Here is a 21,408-nt window from a genome sequence, read left to right on the forward strand (position 1 = left end):
CACTTCCCTGCAGAGGCAGAAGAGCCCTGTGGCCCATTCTGGATCTCCCCTCTGACTGTGGGCTGGGTCCCAAAGCCCAATACGCTCAAGGGAACGACTTCACTCCCTGAGCTCTGGGGTTATCCCTCACCCTGCTCCAGAGAGCCCCGGCCTCCCGCTCAGCCCAAACTTCAAGCACTTTATTGGGGATCCTACAGACCTGGCTGCTTTCCTAAAGGCCCAGAGATGACTATGTAGGTAAACATGGCACCAGTAAGCTGCTGATTTGCAGAGAGGCTGAGCCACTCAGGTCATGAGCAAATTGCTCACCCAGGACCTTGGGCACTGGCCTTGACAAAGGAAGTTGTCCCTTATTCTTTCCCCCAAAGGTGCCTGGGCTCCTTAGCTTCTCCCTGGACAGTCACTAGAAACCAGCCAAAGGAAGGTTTTGATTTGAGGTCTCATCCAACATCTAGCAGTCCAGCTCCCCCCTGGGGGTGCATTTTCAGCAGAAAGTGCCTGGTGTTGGATTTCCCATTGGGAGATGACCCCCCCCCACACCAATTCTGGCAGGTGGTCAGCCCAGGCACTTTCTGAACCCTCCTCAAATTTCCCCTGGCACATCACGGCATCTTGAAAGATACCCTGGGAGGGATAAAAACCCATTTGCCTTACAGGGTGCCAGGAGGGAATGGAGCGCCAATGGACATTGGTTGGCACATCCCATGCCAGCGCTCCAGGGCATTAGGGAAAGCGGGAGACTATCTGCTAACTTTCTTCTGAGGTGGTCAAACTGGGCTGGGTAGATTTACACCAGCTGAGGATCTAGCCCGTTCTATCTGCTGGTGGCATCTATTAGGCTGGCTGTGGATGGAGCTGGGTGGGGAAAGTCAATGGGTCTTTTACTCCAGCCTCTGGAAGTAGCAGAAAGCTGGGCTGGTCCCTCCAGAGCTCTCTGCTGCCTTTCCCCAGGGAGATCATTACATTTCTATCCCTCCCTGGCGTGTGGCCAGGCTTAATTCATCGGGGTAAAGTGCTGGCAGATCCCGATGGTCCCGGGGTGTAAACTCTCTATCTGGGTAGAGACGGGTGAGGGTGGCTAGGGCTGGACGGATCAATACAAGGCGATCTGTGAGGCGGTGCGAGAAGGGTTAACCGGAGAGAAGAGAGGGGCTGGGCTAGCGCCGGCTGGAAGGGCAGGAGCCGAGTATAAAAGCAACAAGCAGCCGGAGGCATCTCATCAAACCAGCCCCAAAACATGGCTGTGCCGCTGCCCGCGGGTCTCTGATCGGCCTCCACCCCAGACGCAGCTGCCACCTGCAGCGCTCCCTCGCTGGCGCCCTGCCTGGGAAGGTGGCGAGCACAGAGAAGAAGCAACAGATCCCCGTGCCCCAGCCCCGGGAAGCCAGCGCCTGCTGGGTGATGCAAGAGGATACTTTGGGTGTGAGGAAGCTGCAGCTGCCACAGCCCAGCCCAGCCCCCCCAGATCGCCTCCCTTCCTCCTGCCGAGGCAAAAAGTGACCGTCAGTTGGCAGCGAGCGATAAACAAGCGGCTCCTGGAGTCCACCCATCCACGCGCGTGAGCTCATCTCGGGGCTGAAAAAACCCAGGCTCGGAGAGAGAGACAGAGACCTGGACAGTCTCCTAGCCAGTGTGTGTTTGCAGCGCCTCCGCCTGAAACTGACCCGACTCCCAATCCAGCCCTCTGCTCCCTGCTCTCCCCGGAGCGCACCTGGAGGGGAAATCCAGCCGAGTTGTGTGTTTCTTCCTCAGCATCCATCCAGGATCCCGATGCATCCGGTGCTGGCTGCTGGGAAGCGGAGTCTATGGAGTGTCTGACAGCAGGGGATGGTGGAATCAACCAACGCCAGTCGTTCTTAAGCCTGTCTTGGAGGGAAGTATAAACACAGGGAACCAACTGCTCTAAATATAGACAGGACCAGGTCTCTACTCATCTTGTGTATGAGAGAGAGAGAGAAAAAAAAAGCCAGAGATCTTCCCGGAGCATAGATCTCAGTCACTTTCCTTCCAGCTCTTCCAAACTTTAAGATCTATTTTAAAGCAGAGCAAAGCTCTCCTATCTTTCCCCAAAGACTCTGATTTTTGGATTGATTGAGGGTTTTTTTTGCCATCGCCAGCAAAGAGAGGAAGACTGACACTTGCTGCTGCTGTCGAAATCTCTCTTTTTCTCTCTCTTTCTTCCTCAGATTCGTTTTTGTGGCTTGCCCAACAGCCACATCTATTTGTTCCCCTAATCAAAGTGCCTTTGCCACTACTTTCCAGCCCGCATCGCGGTGGCAGGAGCTTCTATCACTGTTCTTCTCTTCCCGGTGGGGATTTCCTTGTTGCTGCTTCCTGGTGTCTGGAGCAAGGGCTCCAGGCCATTATATTGTCCCCTTCCTTCTCTCCAAAGCAACCACCTGTGCTCAGTCTCCTCCTGCGGAGAGGGATCGATGAGGCAGCCAAAGGGCAGAGCTGTCTGAGGTTGGGGAGAGAGAAATCTGAGCTCCCCCCACAATCGCCCTTCCCTCCCAGCTCCTCGCTAGAGGAAGGGTGTTTAGAGGGCATTTCCCATCCACCTAAATCTATGATCAGCTCGGTGTGTGTCTCATCGTACCGTGGACGCAAGTCTGGGAACAAACCACCCTCCAAAACATGTCTGAAGGAAGAGATGGCCAAAGGGGAAGAGTCGGACAAGATCACCATCAACGTAGGGGGCACCAGGCATGAGACCTACAAGAGCACCTTGCGGACGTTGCCTGGCACCCGCCTGGCTTGGCTGGCCGACCCCGATGCCCAGAGCAACTTTGACTTCGATGGCAAGAGCAACGAGTTCTTCTTTGACCGCCACCCGGGCATCTTCTCCTACGTGCTCAACTACTACCGCACGGGCAAGCTGCACTGCCCTGCCGACATCTGCGGGCCCCTCTTTGAGGAGGAGCTGACCTACTGGGGCATCGATGAGACCGACGTGGAGCCCTGCTGCTGGATGACCTACCGGCAGCACCGCGATGCCGAGGAGGCGCTGGACATCTTTGAGAGCCCCGAGCCTGGGGCAGGGGGAGAGGAGGCCGAGGAGGAAGGGGGCAGGGAGATGGCCCTCCAGCGCCTGGGCATGGACGACAGGTCACCGGGGGCTGCTGGGGCCACAGGCGGGGGTGGATGCTGCCGCAACTGGCAGCCTAGGATGTGGGCGCTCTTCGAGGATCCCTACTCGTCCAGGGCAGCAAGGGTGAGTTTGTGAGAGACAACCCTGGGGCTGGGGGCGGGGTTGGGGAGAGAGGGATCGGAGCAGGTGCAGGGTCATTGACATGCATTGGTTCCCCCCTCAATGATCTGCTCCCCGGGTGCATTGGTTCACCCTGTCATTCATCTGCCACCCGTCCATAGGTGCATTGGTTCACCCTGTCATTCATCTGCTACCTCTCCATGGGTGCCTTGGTTCACCCATTCATCTCCCCTACCCCACCTGAGCTGCGTTGCGGCCCTCCCCATGTTTCCTCCCTGAGAGATGCTGACTCTTCCTCCCTCCCACCACCCATGCTCCTCTCTAACTTCCTCTACTCCAATTCTCCTGCCGTGCACAGAGGGTGGTTTCACCCACCTAACGATCAGCAGCCAGCCCCCAACACATGTCCCCAGCTGCCATCCCACAGTCGATGGGGACCGAGGGATTGCCAGGGAGAGTCCTTGCCAGCCCTAAATCCTGGCAGATTTCCAGGTGGCGCCAGAGGCAGGTGGATTATCCAGTTCCTCTTGTCGTTCTCGGTGGATCTACGTGCTGAAAGTGGTGTTTAATGTCACAAGGTTACAGCAGGGAATCCAGGACTGGAGTGCTCTCACAGCCATGCCCACCGACATGGACAGACCCACAACACATCCCCACAAAGCCTGTCTCTCTCTCACACACACATCTGTGCACATTAATTAAGGGGACTCATGCAAACGCACCCACCCACACCCATCTGTACATATTCAAATACATGGAACATCCTCATACAAACTCTCCTGCATGTTCCCTCACTCCCGCATACCAGCATCCGTACCAATTGACACACTGGCACAGACACACCCCCATATGCATGAACACAGACCCATCCGTGTGTACACAGCAACACAGACACACACACAGTGTATCTCTACCCAATCCCACAGAAGTTCAGCTGCACCCATCTTCATCCTCCCCCACACCAGCATGTGACTCTTTTCACACACTCCTTCCCAAGCCCACACACTACCAACTCATATAAACACACACACACGTGCTGCTACGCACCTCCCCATCTACCCCTGCTCCCTCATCTGCTCCTGTTCACACGTCCGTTCCCCAAGTCACACCCAGTTCATAAATACCAACAGGCTGACACACACGGGATCTAAAAGAGTTTTTGACATTTTGGAGGTGCAAAAAGGAACAGCAACAAAAAATAGACTCTAAGCTCCAAGCCTGCTCCTGGCAGGAACCACACGCAAACCCAGAGAGTGAGATGCTCCTCGAGAGGGTTTCCTTTCAGCTAAAAGGGAAACCCAACAGATGCCAGAATAAAATGCTTAGGCAGTGACAGAATTTCCAGAGAGACCCATTCTAAAGAGGGAACCAAACCTCTGTCTCAGCTCTGAGGGATATCTGGCTTTGAGAGCTGCTCCCAAATAGACTCTGCTTAAAACAATTGCCTAGGAGTTTTTTGCACTGCATTTCCCTCACACTGAGCTCCTGTTTCCCCCCTGCCAGGCCGGGGTGCTGATGATGGAAACCATGCGTTTGGTATTTTTTCTGACTCCTTCAAGCCAGGGGGTGTGGCAGCACCAATGCTGTCAGGGAGCCTCGGGCATAGCTCATTGGGAGCAGAGGTTGATGTCCTGGGTGCAGTGGCTCGGAGGCTATAGAGCAGCTAGGTAGACAAGTGACTATAAAAATGGCTCCTTCTTACCCTTTATAATAGGAGTCTACTTAGCACAGGGCTGCGCTGAGCTTGGGCTCTTCTCTGTAATGCTTTCCATTCCACTAGCTCACAGCATTGTGCAAACATTTGGGATGGCAAACGGTACCTTCTTTTGGGAAACTGAGGCACCGAGCAGTGAAATCACCTTCTCCAGGTCACTCAGAGCCAGGAACAGAACATAGGTTCTCTGATTCTCAAGTCAGCGACTGATCCTCTGGACCACAGTCTCACTGGCACAGAGTAACTAAAGGAGGTAGCCATGGTGGGTGGTTAAAGGACGGGGCACGAACTGGGGCCACATCCTCAGCTGGCATAACTGGTGTCGTTCCAAAAAGCCACACTGGAATTTGGGCGTGTTTAAACTGCAGCTTTGTTTCCAACCCATCTTTAGGTCGCATAGTCACCTTTACTCTGACCTACATCAGTAGCTGTACTGAAGTCAGTGGAGCTGTGCTCAGGAGCCAAACCTCTTTGTAACCTGACAGGCTGGGGGCTAGAAGCGTGTTTAAACACGGGGTGAAATCTGATTGGGTTCTAAAGCCCTTCTCGAGACAGGCCTTGGTATTCCACCAGCTGGATTACAAACAAATGCTTCAGCCTACTGGACTCTGGGCTTGGAGGAGAAGGAACCGGAGAGTGTGACCAGCAGGTCCCCTCTGCCATCTGTGTTGTCTTGGCAGTGAGTTTTGCAATCCTATGCTCTTTGTTGGGGCAGGACTTGTCAGTGCTTGGCCTGAGTCTCCTCTCCCTCACTCTGGTGTAAATCAGGAGTAACTCCATTGGGTCTCATGGCATTATGCCAGTGTAGTGTGAGAGGAGAATTGGGCCCACACCCCATCTATCCCAAACACCATTTTACCACTGCTGAATAGGACCCATTGAGTGGAAATGCACCAATTACACTGGTGTAAGCGAGGTCAGAATTTGACCCGAGTTGTTTTCTCAGAGGATATAATTGACTTGGTAGGGCCAGGGAGAACTTATGTGGTAACTAGTTTGATGTGGAGGTGACTCCCCTATAGCTATATAGGTACATGGCCATACCCTCAATATGTGTCAAGCAGTGTAACTCTATTGAAGTCTTTGCAGAGTGCGTCTTGGCTCTTTATTTGACTGTGGGAATGAGAGAGGAAAGGAGAATATGTTATACCTAAGCCTCAGCAGGCCACCTCCTCAGTGGGTGTAAATGAACATAGCTCTGCTGAAATCAATGGAGCAATACTGATTTACACCCCTCATTGGGAGTAATTCCCCACTGGCTTACGCCTTGTAAAGTCTCTGACAATGGTGCAAAGTGAGTGTAAACACTTGACCAAGTCAGAATGGTGGTGTTTATGTAGCATCTTTCATCCTGAAGGATCCCAAAGAGTCTTACAAAAATTTGGATCGAATTCTGCTTTACTTACACCAGTGTGAATGCAAAATAAGCCCATTGAAACCCTCGGAGTTGCTCCAGATTTCTAGCAGTGTAGCTTAGAAGAATTTGGCCCTTTATAGAAAATTTGTATCAGAGGGGTAGCCGTGTTAGTCTGGATCTGTAAAAGCAGCAAAGAATCCTGTGGCACCTTATAGACTAACAGATGTTTTGGAGCATGAGCTTTCGTGGGTGAATACCCACTTCGTCGGATGCAAGACCAAAATTTATAGAAAATTTGTCACCCACCACCAAGTTACAGTCACCTCTGAGGTGGAGCATGGCAGCATGTAGTAACACTTCCTGAAATATGGGCGCAGGCAGCCTCCACTATCCACATGAAGTAGAAGGGAGACTTTGTCTTTGTCTTATGGTAGTGCCTGGAGGTCTCATGGGTGCAAGGAACTGTACAAACACTGTACAGTAAAACAGTTCCTGCCTGTAGAGCTTATGATCTAAGCAAACAAAACAAATAAAGGAAGGATTACTGTTCCCATTGTAAAGGAGCTGAGGTGTAGGAAAGTTAAGTGATTTGCCTAAGGTCACACAGGGAGTCAGTGGCAAAGCCAGGAAGCTAGTCCAGACGTTTTGAGTTGCTGGCTAGTGCCGTAGAGAGGAAGGATTGTCCAATGGTTAGAGCACTGGCAGAGGACTTGGGAGAACTGGATTGAAGACACTGCTCTGGCCCAGATTTAGCCTCTCTCTATCTTAGTCCTCCTGTACAATGAGCATAATAGCACTGCCCAATAACAGGCCATCTAAGTGCTATAGAAGGCTAAGCATGAGGCCGTCCTTCCCGGTGTGGATCTGCTGACTCAGCCTGTCCTGGGGCTGGCATTACCCCGGTCAGGTGAAAGGGAGGATGCAGTCCTGAAGTGACAGAGTGGCTCCGAGGTTGCTGATGTGAGCTGAACCCTGAGTAAATCTAGTGCACTCTGGTGCTGGCGGGGAAGTGACGGACGCATGGTCACAGTAGCTCGACTCATGCATCGCACCTGGCCTGCAGGCCTCCTCGCCAGCGACCGAGCATTCAGACACCCTGAGTTTGAGAAATAGATTGCTCCCACCGAAGCTAAGCAAAAAGTAAACAGGATGGAGGGGTGGGGAACAGAGCTGATGAGAGCTACCTGTTGCCTAGCTACGGGCCCGTTTCCTGCTTACTCGAGTCCTGTTTCACCAGAATCACAAAGTCCAGGGTGTCTGGGCTTGGGAGCCAGCTGATGGCTTCTGTCTCCCTCCGTTTGTGGCCCTGGTGCCCCCATCTTAGCCCCTTGCAGGGCAGTGCTATTGCCACATGGTGCCAGAGTTCTGCCTGGTTACCTCTGTGCCGAGCACAGTTTTTCCATTGTTAGACTGTAGTTTAGGTCCCTAGGACTGATGCTGTGCTGCAACGGGCAGGTCTGCTGCCTGCTTTATCTCAGCCCATCCAGCCCGTGCCTCGCATGTCAAATTTATTAGATTTCACTCGTCGATTTAACTGATAATTTAGGATCAGCTGGAAAAAATTATCCTTTGGATTTCTGTCAAAACATGCCAGCGTACGAAGATCACATCTGCCCTTCTATTAGCTGCCTCTGTTGATGGCGGGGCAGAAGCCAGTTATTTAATTCATCTGGGAGCCTGATCCTTTCCTTCCCAACAGCAGTGTCTTTCTGGATGTTTTTCCTCAATGGGTGAGCATGAGATGGGCTGTGATGTTGACAGTTCAAAGGAAGCAGAGTGAGGCTCCCTGATCTTGGAAGCCAGGTGGGACAAGTGCATGGCCCAGGTCCAAGTTTGGAGGCATCTCTGATGCCATGTGAAACGAGGATGCTGTCACAGAGCTGGTGTGGCTGAGATTAGAGATACGAGGTGATGGAGAAGGGGGCCTGATTCCCCTCTTTCTCATCCCAGTGTAAATCGGGTGCATCTCCACTGGGCCTGATTGCTCCCTCGCTAGCCCCAATGTGAGTCATTTGTTACACTGATGCCAATAGAGTTACACCAGTGTAAAACTAGTGCAAACGAGAGGAGACTCAGGCCTATGAGCGCTTAACCCTTCGTGTGCCAGGGTCCAGCTGTGCAGTGGCAAATTCCCTTTCGATTAAAAATGTAGGAGAAGGAGGGAATAGAAGATCTCCCAAGCAGAGTCACAGTCCTTGTGAAGTATCAAGATTGAAGTGTTAGGAACAGATGGGCTCTCCCACTCCTTGACCCAAGCCTCCTTCCTAACCAGCCCTTTCACTGAGGGTTACTTCTGGAAGGCACCAACGCTCTTCAGAGGCTGGATGGCTTAGGGGGACTGCCAATGGCTTCGAGGGGCTGATCTACAGGCCATTGAAGTCAACACAGAGACCAGGGTGAGCTTCAGATTAGGCCCTAGAAGCCTTCCCTTCCACCCCGCCCAGATCACCGATTCAAGTCCAGCCCAAAGTGTCAGCGATCAGAAGCTGCTGCCAGGCGATGGTGAAATGAGTTGACAGTATGCTGGTGTCCCAGAGACTATCTCTGCCGTTAGCCCTCCCCGCGTCCCAGCGGAGCAATAACTGAAATCCCCTCTTAGTTCTCTCCTCATGCTGCCCTTGTCCGTCTCTGCGGCTGAGTCTCCAGAGCTGCCCACCTGGCATCTTTCACTGGCACCGAATCACTAAATTGACCGAGGAGCCTTCAGCCTTTTTGTCGCTGTCTGACTCGAACTCGCGTGTCCTGCCCTAGAAGTCTCTGAGCAGCTCGTCTCCAGGTTCTTCTCTTTTCTTTACCTACACTTACTATTTTCACAAGCGACGCGAGGAAAAGAGCGGGGTAGCAAGAGAAAGCACAGGCAGCTTCCCTTGAGATGGAGATTAGATGCCAGCCTAGCCTCTTGGTATTTAACCTTCTGCTCAGCGCTCTGCATTATCTCTGCATTAGCCTGACAGCAAGAAAGGCTGATGGGAATGATCCTGGCTAAATGGCTAGAGCACCCAAGCAGCACGCAGCAATTTCCCCCCAAGCCTGGGGATTGTGAGATACCCTAGAGCCCCTTCTGGAGAAAGTAGACCTGTCTAGTGCAGCTAAATTGTAGCTCAGGGGCACTTTGCTTGGTGCAGTGGCTGGGGTATTGCTGTGCATGGAGTTTGTGGTTTGGGTGTTTTTATTAGTATCTCCACCCGTAGAGCTTGGCAACTGACTCAGCATCTGCTTACAAGGTTCCCCCGAGCATTTAACCTCTCTCCCCTGTGGTAAGTTGACAGCATCAGTGCCCGCAGGCTCATAGGCCCATTAGCTCATCTATCCAGTACAACTTCCCTGGCACTGGTGCAAGATTGGTCCTAGTTTATGCTCTGCCCCCCACCCTCTTCTGTGGAGAGAGCTTGATCCTTAGCTGGGTGGGCATAGCTTCAGCACAGCAGGCACTGTTTTCTAGTCTTGTATACTAGACAGGTCACTTGGGGTAGGGGGAGGGGAGGTATTGGGACACTTCCAAGCGCCACCTGCAAAATAAGCCCTGCCCACTTTAAGATGCCAAGGTGCTGCTCACAGTAACGTATGCAGATGTTCTAAATATCATCCCATGTGTTCTCTTGGGCCCCCTTGGTGGGACTTAGAAGCCCTCCTGGGCTCTGCTAGGCTTCTTGGGTTTGGTGCCGTCTTGAGCATTGTGGGAAATGAGGGGTGAAAATCTCTCCCCAAGGGCCACCCATTTGTGGCACCAGAATGAGTGATCATTCACATGTAATATGTCCACTTTCTAATATGCTCCGTCCCCATCCTGGCCTCAGGCAGCAGTGAAGTGGTTTAACAGTGTTGACATCTCAATGGTCGTTGTTGGGAATCTGAGTCAACATCCCAGTGAGGTGAACGTGGCAGGTCACACTGCTCAGAGGTAGTGTTCAGGCTCTCTGCGGACAAAGAGCATGCCTGGCACTGGGAGAGTCAGTGGCAATTGGACACTTAGCTTCTACCAGCCCATGTAAGACGCTCCAGCCTTAAACCTTGAAATCACAATGAAATATTTGGGGGTCTGGAATTCTCCTGTGACGTGATCTCCCTTTGCTCACGCTGGAGCCTTCTAAATAGCAGGCTCAGAAAGGAGCCCTTTAAAAGAAAAAAGAAAAGAAAAAACTTTGACTTGCTACTAGACAAAGGTTGGAGCCAAGGTAAAGATTATGGGCCAGATCCTCAGCTGGTATAAAACTGGAGCTGTTCCACTGACTACAGTAGAACGTCACCAGTTCACACCGGTTGGGGATCCAACCCTTCTGTGTTTAGAGGATAGTTATACACTCCAGACCTGATTCTGATCTCCCCTATGTTGGGTCTAAAACCAATGTAGCACCAATGTCCTAAGCAATCACTCCAGATTTACACTGGTGCAAGAGAGAGCAAAATCACATTTGTTCTTTCTTTCGTTTGGTCTTTTGGGCTTGATTTGGATCTAAGTTACACTGGTGTAAATCTGGAGTCAGTCCTTTTTAAGACAATAATTGTGGGCTGGATCCTATTAATTGCCCATTGACTTCAACAGAGCTACATCAGTTTTCACCAGCTGACAAATTGCACTGGTGGTAGGGTAAGATCAAAATGAGATCCTTTGTCTTCCACCTTCTCCATCTCTCTCTCTCTCTGTCTCATTCATTCCATCTTCTTCTCCTTCTGTGTGCTGTGGGACAGTATCTTTCCCTTCAGTGGTTCTCTGCACTGAACACAGTGTGATATGATATCATTAATTTCTAACTGCTCTTTTTTCCTTGGGGAGCCCAGGATGGGGCTCTGGGATACAGATCCTCTCAGCTTCCCGCAGCCCTCAAGTCTTGGCGTTTAGGACCAGCCCCTCCACTGGTGTGAACTAAGGTAGCTGGAAGTTGATTCTGATTCACTCCAGTTGAAGATCTGGCCTGTAATTTGTAACTGTTTTGCGGTGTCATGGTCTGATGCAACAAGGATGGTCAAGAGAAGATCTGACACACAAACTGGTCCAGTTCTCTTGACCAGAAGAGACTGAGCACCTAACTTGGCCCAGTCCTGCTCATGTTGCAGCCAGCAGCGGGGAGTTTTGCTATCAACTCCAGTGTTAGCAGAATCAGGCTTGTGTTCAATACTATAGGATGCTGCATGTCACTTCAGTGCAGATCAGGTCCATGCAAAGCTGAAAGCCTGTATGTGCTGTTAATAGAGGAACTGGAGAAGAGTCAGCAAGCTTCCTCGGCTGGGGTTTTTCTGCTCTGAGGCTTTTCAGGTGCTTTTGGAAACAGATGCTCTGGATAATGGACTCATGATGAACTCATCCTGTCAGGAAGGAGGTCTGAGCATGGCTGATTGGGGAATAAAACCCATTTCTTCTACAGAGCGTTTGCTTTTCAGCTTATTATTTTGGGCCCATTTGCAGTTGCTTGTGGTCTAGATGAATGAGAAGCCTGATTGCTGTTGCTATTAGTAGAGGAGCTTTGCTAAGCATTTGAAACCAGCAACTGAAGTGTTAAAGGTCTGTCTAAGGAGCACGGAAAAGCCAGATTCCTGCTGTGGTCCTGTGGGTTTGGGTTGCCTGCTCTGCCTCAAGACTCCAGAATCATCCCAGAGCCGGAATTGCTCTGGAACAATTGTTATTTGCAGCTGTTCCATACGAGCAGAAAATTAACACCCCGCCCCCAGTGCCAGCTCAGCTTTGGCAGCTGTTTATACAGGCTCCATCTCTTACCCGCCTCTCCCCACCTCACCCTACCTCCCTGTTCAGAATGGGGATGGGGGGTGGAGACATGAATGGAGAGCAGCATCCTGCCTGGACATAAGAGCCTGGGAGCTGCTCAGCTGGTGTAAATTGCCATTAGAGCTACACCAATTTGCACCATCTGAAAATCTGGCCCCTCCTGCTGCAATGGGGTCTGACAAATTTCAGGAGATTCTTACACTAGAGTTACAAGCCCCCCACACTCCCCGCTCCCCAAACAAAATTAATTTCTCTATTCAAATGGAAACCCAGACAGATCCTTAACTCTGGAGCTGTGAATAGCAACACTATCAGTTCCAGCAAGAGATGTTGCATGCAGAGCAATTGAAGGCTTTTAATTGGTGCTGTTACACCAGCCTTTCATGTGAATTCAGAATGGACACTTAAACAAATCTGTTACTAGAGGGAGTTCCATTTCAGAATCTCCATCTCCTCATTCCAGCAGCTGCTGCAGCTTGACACGCCCCGCGGTCACACTGGATTGTAGCTCTTGTAAATGGATCTGGCCTGGCAGCCCTGGAGCTCAGAGTCCACAGGACGGGTACAACATGGGCACAGCAAGCGCTCCTCAGAACTCATCTGAGGCCAATTCTAGCCCTGGGAGTGGAGTGGGATTTAAGGCTTTAGCTGGAGCCGTGCAGATTTCCATCAGCGGAAGAGCTGGCCCATCCCTTCTATAACGATTCAGCACTGCCCTTTTTAACTGAGGCTCTCAATTCGGATGTGTACCTCTGCCTGCGGGGCAGCTTTGTGTGCGTGCAACCTAGTGGATGATGCACTGGCCTAGGACTCAAGAGACCTGCATTCTATCTCTGAGCTGCAGGGGGACCTTGAGCAACCTGCTGCCTCGCTCTGTGCCTCAGTTTCCCCATCTCTAAAATATGCATAATGGTACTGATCTTCCTTGGTAGAGTGTTCTGCGAGGTACTAATGTGCTATTTACGAACTAGGTGGTGTTATTACTAGTAGGAACACAACACTGATCTCACCTAGACTGCCAAACAGCCCTCAGATGACTTATATACCTGAGTCTCTTTGGGCTTGGGGTCAAATGCATCCCTGGGATGCTCCCATAGGCTTCAATGGAGATTTGGTTCCAGGGTTGGATTTGAATGAGAGCATAGTGGTAGAGGTCAAAACCACTATGGGGCTGGAATTTCAAACATCCTCTGCTCCCATTCAGACACCTGGATGAAGTGGCCAGATTTTCAGCTGAGTTCAGGACCCAGCACCTCCCATTGTTCTCAATAGTGCGCAGGAGGGGGTGTGTGAGGAGCAACCATTGTTCTCAATGGGAGCTGCTGCAACTTGAGCTCTTGAAATTCTGCCCCGGGAGGGCGTGAGCCGGAGGGGACTAGGACTTGAATGGAGCTGCTGCCATTCATACAAACTGAGGAGCAGGCTGGTTACCCTAGGAAAAGATGAGCCCAGGGTCTCCTAGTTTTAACTCAAGGTCACCGTGTGCCCGGGGAAGGAGTCGTTATCACACCACACTGTTGCCCTTTACGATTTAGAGGAGAGTCTAATGATCGAATAGTGGCACTGTGAATTTTAATTTCTCATATGGAGCTGTGAGCTCAGGTGAAGAGCAAATGGACTGAGAGAGATGCAAAGGCACAAACATACCCAGGTCACCTCAACCGCAGAGGCCTAGCTATAGGATCAGGGACTTCTTTTTTTATTGGTAGTACTGGTGGAAGGTGCCAGGCTGACATTTTGAAAGCCCTGGAGGCCAAAGTCCTATAAGATACATCACCACCCCTAGCAGCTGTGAAAGCTTCCCTTGGCCTGTTCAGTCCATCACCTCTCCTCAACAGGAGGGTCAGGCCATGGTGGCTTTGTGACGTCCTCACCTGTTCCCTGGGAAATGGTCTAAGAGCCACCCGAGATCCCCGATCTAATATGAAGAGGGGAGCTAGAAGTGAAACGCTCTGTAGTTGTATCATCTTCCTAGTCCTTGCGGTCTTGAACTTCGACACCAGGGTCTGTTATGAAGAGTAGAGCAGGGCCGAGACCTCTGACCCCAGCAGAGGTGACCACTTTAAGAACATCCCCACCGGGTCCTGGAGGGCAGTGGTTACCATGACAATGCTGGGCTCTGGTGACAGGTACCCAGTGCTAGTCTCCTAGGTGTCACTGGAGGGGCGGCGTCCTCTCCTTGTCTGTGACCTCTAGCAGGGCAAGCTTCTGGGCTCTGCTTTGATGGGGAACTGAAGAAGATAACAGCAGGGCTTGGGTCAGAGGGAGTGTATGAAATACAAATGACACCAGGAATGTCCTGTGGTTGAACCCTTCCCCTCAGATTTGGACACACTGTGTATCTTTCCTCCTACCCCCTTGTAGTGATTGATAAGAAGGGGAAGGAAGTCTATTCTGAAGTGCTTTCATCCCCTTCCCTGTCTGCCCTGTGTTGTTCCCCTAACCACTGAGTTCATTTCCTCTTGCAGGTAGTTGCCTTCGCCTCGCTCTTCTTCATCCTGGTCTCCATCACGACATTCTGCCTGGAGACACATGAGGCCTTTAATAGAAATGTCAACGTGACTGAGACGATGGTGGTTGGCAACACCACAAAGGTCCTGCTGACGAATAAGGTGGAGACGGAACCTGTCCTCACCTACATCGAGGGGGTGTGCGTCCTGTGGTTCACGCTGGAGTTCCTGGTGCGCATCATTTGCTGCCCAGATAAGCTGCTCTTCATCAAGAAACTGCTCAACATCATTGACTTTGTGGCTATCTTGCCCTTCTACCTGGAGGTAGGCCTCAGTGGCCTGTCCTCCAAGGCTGCCCGGGACGTTCTGGGCTTCCTGAGGGTGGTCCGTTTTGTCCGGATCCTCCGGATCTTTAAGCTGACGCGGCACTTTGTGGGGCTCCGGGTGCTAGGCCACACGCTCCGGGCCAGCACCAATGAGTTTTTGCTCCTCATCATCTTCCTGGCCTTGGGGGTCTTGATCTTTGCTACAATGATCTACTATGCCGAGCGGATTGGGGCCAAGCCATCCGACCCCAGCGGCACCGAGCACACTTACTTTAAGAACATCCCCATTGGGTTCTGGTGGGCGGTGGTCACCATGACAACGCTGGGCTATGGTGACATGTACCCCAAGACCTGGTCGGGCATGCTGGTGGGGGCTCTGTGTGCCCTGGCCGGGGTGCTGACCATCGCCATGCCGGTGCCTGTCATCGTCAACAACTTTGGAATGTACTACTCACTAGCTATGGCAAAGCAGAAGCTCCCAAAGAAGAAGAAAAAGCATATACCCCGTCCAGCCCCACTGGACTCCCCCACGTACTGCAAGTCCGAGGACAACTCGCCTCGCAATAGCACACAGAGTGACACCTGCCCCCTGGCAGCGGAGGAGGTGGTGGTGGAGCGAAAGCGATCAGGTGAGATGCAAAAGCCCATGGTCAATAAGAACTGAGGGGGGAAGAAAAAGTGCCAGGTATGTAAGTCCCGCCTAATGGAGACTCCAGGGAAGACTCCACGCCCACTGGGGTGTTTGGCTGACTGCTATGGTTCAGTGGGGACACTCCATATTCATGGTGGAGCGAGAGCAGAATCTGGCCTGATGCCATCACCTCAAGGTGAGGCTGTCCCAGAAGGACCAGTGGCACTCAGGTATTGATTTTTTGAGAGGGATTCAAGGCCTTTGACAGAGGCAGCTGGCTCAGGTGATCACAACATTATGGAAGCAGAATCCCCGGAAAGCAATTAGGAATGGTGCCGCATGGACCTGATTCTGTTCTCACGCTGGCATAGATTAGGAGTAAGTCAGTGGGGCCTAATTCCTCTCTCACTGCCCCTGGGGTAAACCAGGAGTAACTCCACTGATGGACTGCCTGATTTAAAAGCCTCCATGAGATCAGAAGCAACCCCAGTGTGTTAACCATTTTGCCTAACCTGAGAGTGAAGGTAGTTGCAATGAGTTTTGTTCAGTGTTGCTTCCTGTCCGTGGCTGGCATTTCTGTCTCGGTGGCTAGCGTGTGCCAAGCTTCCCATTACTAATGGCTAGCTAAGAGAATTGCGCTAATCCATTGGCAAATCCTCTAAGTGCCTCTGTGCTAGCAGCTAGCCTGAGAGTGCCAGTTACTAGCCAAGCATTATGCCTCGGTGTCTTTTGGGCTAGCTTGGCCTGTGTGTTGCCCTGACACCTTCCTAGCTGGCCTGGCCTGTGTGGTAGCTAGCAGCTAGCCCAGCCCATGCAGTGCTCCTATGCCCTGGGAGCTGGCCAAACCCATGTCGTGACCTTGCTCCCTGGTAGCTAGCCCAGCTTGTCCTGCGCCACGTGATTTGCCTGAGCTGCTCCAATGACCCCTTTCATCTGGAGCAGGTCAGGAAATGGAATTTCCATTCCCTGGGAAATTCCGACATTTCAAAATTTTGTTTTAATTTCAAATTTTGGAGCAAAAAGTGAAACATTTTGAAATGTTCTCATGGATGAAAATTCTGGGGCCATCAAATCGGTTAGTTTCGATACAGTAACAATGTTTCCTTTCAATAATGTTACAACGTGACCATACCCAATTGCACAAATGCAGCCTGATGTTAAAATTGGCATTTTAATATACACGTCGAACCAAGATGAATCAAAATGATAAAGGCAAACCAAAATGGTTTTACGTTATTGCAACAAACCTCAAAATGATTCATTTTGACATTTTCCTCTTGGAAATGTTGTTGCAATGGATGCTGATCCTGGCAAACATTTCAATTTTGACCAAACCACATTTTCCGATGGAAAACGGTTGTGTCGAAAATTTTCCAGCTAGTCCCACTTGCATCTAGCAAATCCTCTGTGCTGTTTTGTCCAGACTTATTCGCACTGCACTGAGCTGCCAGCACCAAGCATCCATGTGTCTTTGGGGTGCAAAGGTTAGCAGCCAGCCCCCAATGGAATGGATTACAGGGTAATAGATTGGAATCACTGCTGGGGTGTCTTCAGAGCACAGCCTGTCATTGGAGCACAGGAGCTGCTGCATTCTCCTGATTTCTGCTGTATCTTCTGGTGCCAACACTTGGCAGTAGTTAAGCTCTGTGTGGCTGCTGCCTGGGGTTTGCCTCTCTCTGGGATTTCTTGCTACAGGCTCCTGGCTGGCAGAGGAAGGCACTCTGAGGCCTCCTTTGGGAGCCTGGCCCCTGATGTTTGTCTCCAGTTTTGAATTGCAAACAAAAGATGCATTTAAATTGCATGGAAAGGCTTGGCTTAGAGCCAAGGAATCCAGAGTGAAAGCTGAAAAGCCATCCTTAGCTTGCCCTGTTGCAGGCCTGGAGCCATCTAGGTCACTGGCTCAGATCTATTGAGCTCAGTTCTGGCTGTGAGAGGCTGTAGATCAAAGCAGCAAATATTTACAATAGCAAATTGATGGTGACCAACAGCTGTGGGCCGGCTGAAAGTGAGTTGCCTGGGTCTTAATCCAGTTCCCGGTGAAGAGAGGTCTTCATCACAAAGCTGCTGTCTACACTGGAAAGTGAAGGGGTGATGATAGCCTGGGTGTCAATAGCAGTGTAGACGTGGTGGCGTGGTCTTGGCTACTGGCTAGCAACGAGAGTATGTACCCCAGTGGACTTGTACTCTGGTTGCTAGCCCATGCCATCGTGTCTGCATAGCTATTGTTACCTAGGCCAGCTAGACTGACGCTAACATGGGCATGCCTACCGATGCTACAATCACACTTTCGCTTGCAGTGTGGACGTACCCTAAGACACTAGCATAACTGGCACCAGCAGGCTGCCTTGTTGGCAATCTCAGCAGAGAAAACAAGGACTGAATGGGCGGTGGAGACTGAACTGCCCTCTGGCCCCAGGAGCTGGTGGTATTTTAGACATGTTTGTGAGGGAAGCTGGCCCTGCTACTTCCCCTGATCGTACTTGTCCTACGGAGGAATCTCCACCCTGCAGATCTGTTAATCTGGTGTCTTCACCAGCACTAAATTCACACCATGTACAGGGCCAGATCCTCAGCTGGTGCAAACTGCTGTAGCTCCACTGAAGGGCTTCACTGAATTACACCAACTAAAGATCTGGCCCTGCTCATGTTCCCTCCTGGGTGAATAATGGGGACTGCTACTGGCCTGTGTTTTATACTCATCAGCACAGGACCTGAGCACCTCCATTAAAGTTGCAGGAATTTCCTTTCTAACCCTGTGTTTGTCCACACTCATGGAACATTTCCCTTCTAAATGGAAAATTTCCATCCACAGGACCCAGCTCTCGGCCAAAATCCACTGTGTGCAGCTTGGAACAGTTGTAAAGGAGCAGGGGGGTAGTTTCCCAATCCTGCAGGTGGCTATTTGTTGTAATTCAGAGCCGCCTCAGGATTGATCTGAGGGTTGAGCCCAGAGAGCCGGGTACTGAGCTAGTGTAAACTGGCGCAACTCCATTGGCGTTACTAGACCAGATCTTCAGCTGGGGTAAACTGACATAGGTCCAATGAAATCAGTAGAGATTCTCCGGTGTACCCCTGCTGGAAGGTAGCCTCTGTCTCTACCTAACAGTGGATTTTTACTTTTTGGAAGGTTTGAACAGAGCCCCTCAAGTTATTTCTGATTTCTGGGAGAGCGGCATTAAATTCTCTGGGGGATGAGTCAGCAAACCCCATTGCTGCCTCAGTTCCACTCACATCAACTTGGCCACATAAGGGGGAAGCTTGCCCTACCATAGCTAGTGGGCAGTCAGCCACCTGGCCTCCCTGTTGCCAGTAGCAGGAGCAAGCAGACAAGTATCTTGGCTTGTCAATTTCTCTGGAAAATTGATATTTTTCATCCTTTTTGCCCCTCCCGTCCTGGCCCTGAAGACTCCAAGCAGAACGGCGATGCCAATACAGTGCTGTCAGACGAGGAGCAGCCCCTGTCATCCTCGCACGAGGAGAAGCGGCCGATGAGGCGCTCCAGCACCAGAGACAAAACCAAGAAAGCGGCCACCTGCTTTCTGCTGAATGCTGGCGATTTCTCCTGCACGGCCGACGGCGGCATCCGGAAAGGTACAGGCGAGACCCAGAGGCAGCTGGTGGACAGAGTGGCAGCGCGGGTCGGGGAGATGGAGGACAGAGGGACGAGTGTGGACACGTAAAGCTGATTTCCCACCGGGGGTGGGGCAAGGCGGGGGGAGGGCATTTCCCAGTCACTTCCCCATTAGCTCCCCCAATAGCAGCCCCCTTCAAAAGCAAAATGCTTCGTTTCTCGGAAGAAACACCCCCACCATCGCAGGAGAATGGCTGTTTAGAAGTGAATGCCGGAGCGGAGGTTGCCCATAAAATGCCACCTTGCCCTGAGCTTTGGCTTCCTCGGGCTCATCCCTTCACTGCGCGCCACAGGCATGTGCTGATCTTACAAAGGGCTTGCCCAGTGCACCATGTGACCCATTTCCATTGTCCTGTGTGACCTTTTTCCTCTTTCACATCTGTCCCCAGGAGACCACTAGGATTATTTCCTTCCCACCTACTCCATCTCCCTCTGCCTTTGTCTTTCTGTGCTAATTGGAATTCCCTTTGGGCTTCTCTTACCTGTAATCCTCACCTGTATTCTTGGGGTCCTTCTTCCCCATCCACACCTAGCTGCTTCACTAGCCACAGCATTACCTAGAACCACTGGTTCTTCCCTGCACCTTGTCAATCATTTACACCTGTGCAAAGCGTGTGTAATAAGCTACCAATTCAGCATGAGAGTGCTTTGCCCAGAGAATCAGGTCTGCTTTATCTACCTGCCTCCCATCCAGCTAGCTTACCTGCCTGTGAAACTACCTTGCCACCAGTATCTTCTCTTCTCTTTGCAGCTGCTGACTTTTGTGCCAGCTTCCTTACCCTCCAGCTCTGCCCATATCTTGTTCGTCCACTTCCTGACAGGGCATTCTGATGCCACTCAGCTAGCTAGATCCTCAGCTGGTGTAAACTGGAGAAACTCCACTGAAGTCCATGGAGTTCCAGCTACAGCTGGTCAAAATGTTTTCTAGCACAAAAGTGATGCTAGGGCGGGGTTTGGTCAAAATGTTCAGGTTTTGCGATTGAAAAAACAGAAATTGAAATTGGAACTTTTTTTGGTGAAAATATTTGGTTTTCCATAAGCATTTTGAGTTTATGGGTTTCAAACCCCCATACCTCGGTACCAAAAACTGTTTCTGAAAACTGAAATGTTGGGCAATTTCAATTTTTCAATGAGAAAACAAAAAATGTTCATGAGAAATTTTGAAACTTTTTTTTTTTTAAATTTCCAGCAAAAAACAATTGGCCTTTTCCAACTAGCTCCAGTTACCCTAATTTACACCAGCCAAGGATCCAGCCAATGAAGTTACTGAGAGATCTGACTGAGTAGCCCAAAGGGATTGACCCAGGTGGGTTCCTGCAGGTCTGATGGTTTCGCACTGGGTCCTCGCTCCTCCAGTCCATCAGATGATCACTTTGTATGTTATTGTTTCACAAACAAATTCTGCAAAGAGCTTAACTGAAAACTTGGAAAATAAATCAAATCAGGATTTTTCTCTTTCCTATTTAATGAGCCGCATACAGCGATCTGCTGGCTCTGTCCTCTCTTGCTGCATTTAGAGCTCAGAAGCTCTGAGCAGTGGCTTTGTTCTTTAAATCTGCCACTGAGGCATCATGGCCTATTCCCCACCTTTCTGTCTCTCTCTGATGGTGTAACATGAGCCAGTGCTTAGGTGCTCTGCTAGTAGGCAGGGTCAGCATGTATTACACATTCCCCTCTGTGCCCAGTCTACAGAGGAGATGAGTCTCTCACGGTCCCAGCGATGGACACAGGCAGTTTAGCTCAACTTGTAGGGATCTCCGTTCGTTCTTTGGTGTGAGTCAAGAATGCTGGCTGCTGTGCTATTGTCTCTTGTGGCATTAGAGACAGGGTGAGCCAACACTGAGCTGTGCCCAGGGTTGGGGAGCCGTGAGCCACTCCACCAGTGCCAGTCTCTCTTGCAGTCTGAATGGCTAATCCAGTGGCAAGAGTCTAGTTCCAGTGTTCTCTTATGGCAAGAATAAAATAACCTGCTTCAGTTCCCCTTGTACTATTTGCAGACCTGGGACAGGTGGGTCAAGCCCCCCCCCCCCAAACCTAACAGGGGAGTAGCTGCTATGCTCACGCTACAAGGGAGTGTGTGGGACAACGAAGGGGAAAACAGGAACGGGAGTGAGGTCAAAGGTTGAAAGTCAAGGAACCAGAGGGGGACACCCTCGGAGAGCACCCACTGCTCCTCAAAGGCATGAGACTGTCAGTGGACACTGCCCAAAGGGACTTTGCCCAGAAGTGTGATTGAACAAGGGAATGGAAATAGCTCCCACACTTGCAGAGCACACTGCACCCTCCCCACAGCATCCTCCTCCTGCAGTGATGGAGGCCATCTTGGCCAGCACCAAGAGGAGGTTGATAAGGAGGTCCCAGTCCCGTGA

The 21,408-nt window shown here is 51.1% G+C and overlaps 1 protein-coding gene across 3 annotated transcripts in view; it reads left to right on the plus strand.

Annotated features, from left to right (window-relative positions):
* Positions 1-1,236: 1,236 nt before the first annotated feature.
* Positions 1,237-21,408, plus strand: part of KCNC4 (potassium voltage-gated channel subfamily C member 4) — a 130,612-nt gene continuing 110,440 nt past the window's right edge. For 2 of the 3 annotated variants that reach the window (XM_045012191.1, XM_045012190.1), the window contains exons 1-3: positions 1,237-3,211; positions 14,470-15,406; positions 18,814-18,999. In XM_045012191.1, the coding sequence (XP_044868126.1) occupies positions 2,567-3,211; positions 14,470-15,406; positions 18,814-18,999 (1,768 nt within the window). In that variant the 5' untranslated portion in view covers positions 1,237-2,566. Of the gene's footprint in view, positions 3,212-14,469; positions 15,407-18,813; positions 19,000-20,228; positions 20,346-21,408 lie in introns of all 3 variants that reach the window. The other variant, XM_045012189.1, reaches the window with a different exon arrangement.

This window comes from Mauremys mutica, chromosome 4 (genome assembly GCF_020497125.1).
Source record: "Mauremys mutica isolate MM-2020 ecotype Southern chromosome 4, ASM2049712v1, whole genome shotgun sequence".
Classification (NCBI taxonomy): domain Eukaryota; kingdom Metazoa; phylum Chordata; order Testudines; family Geoemydidae; genus Mauremys; species Mauremys mutica.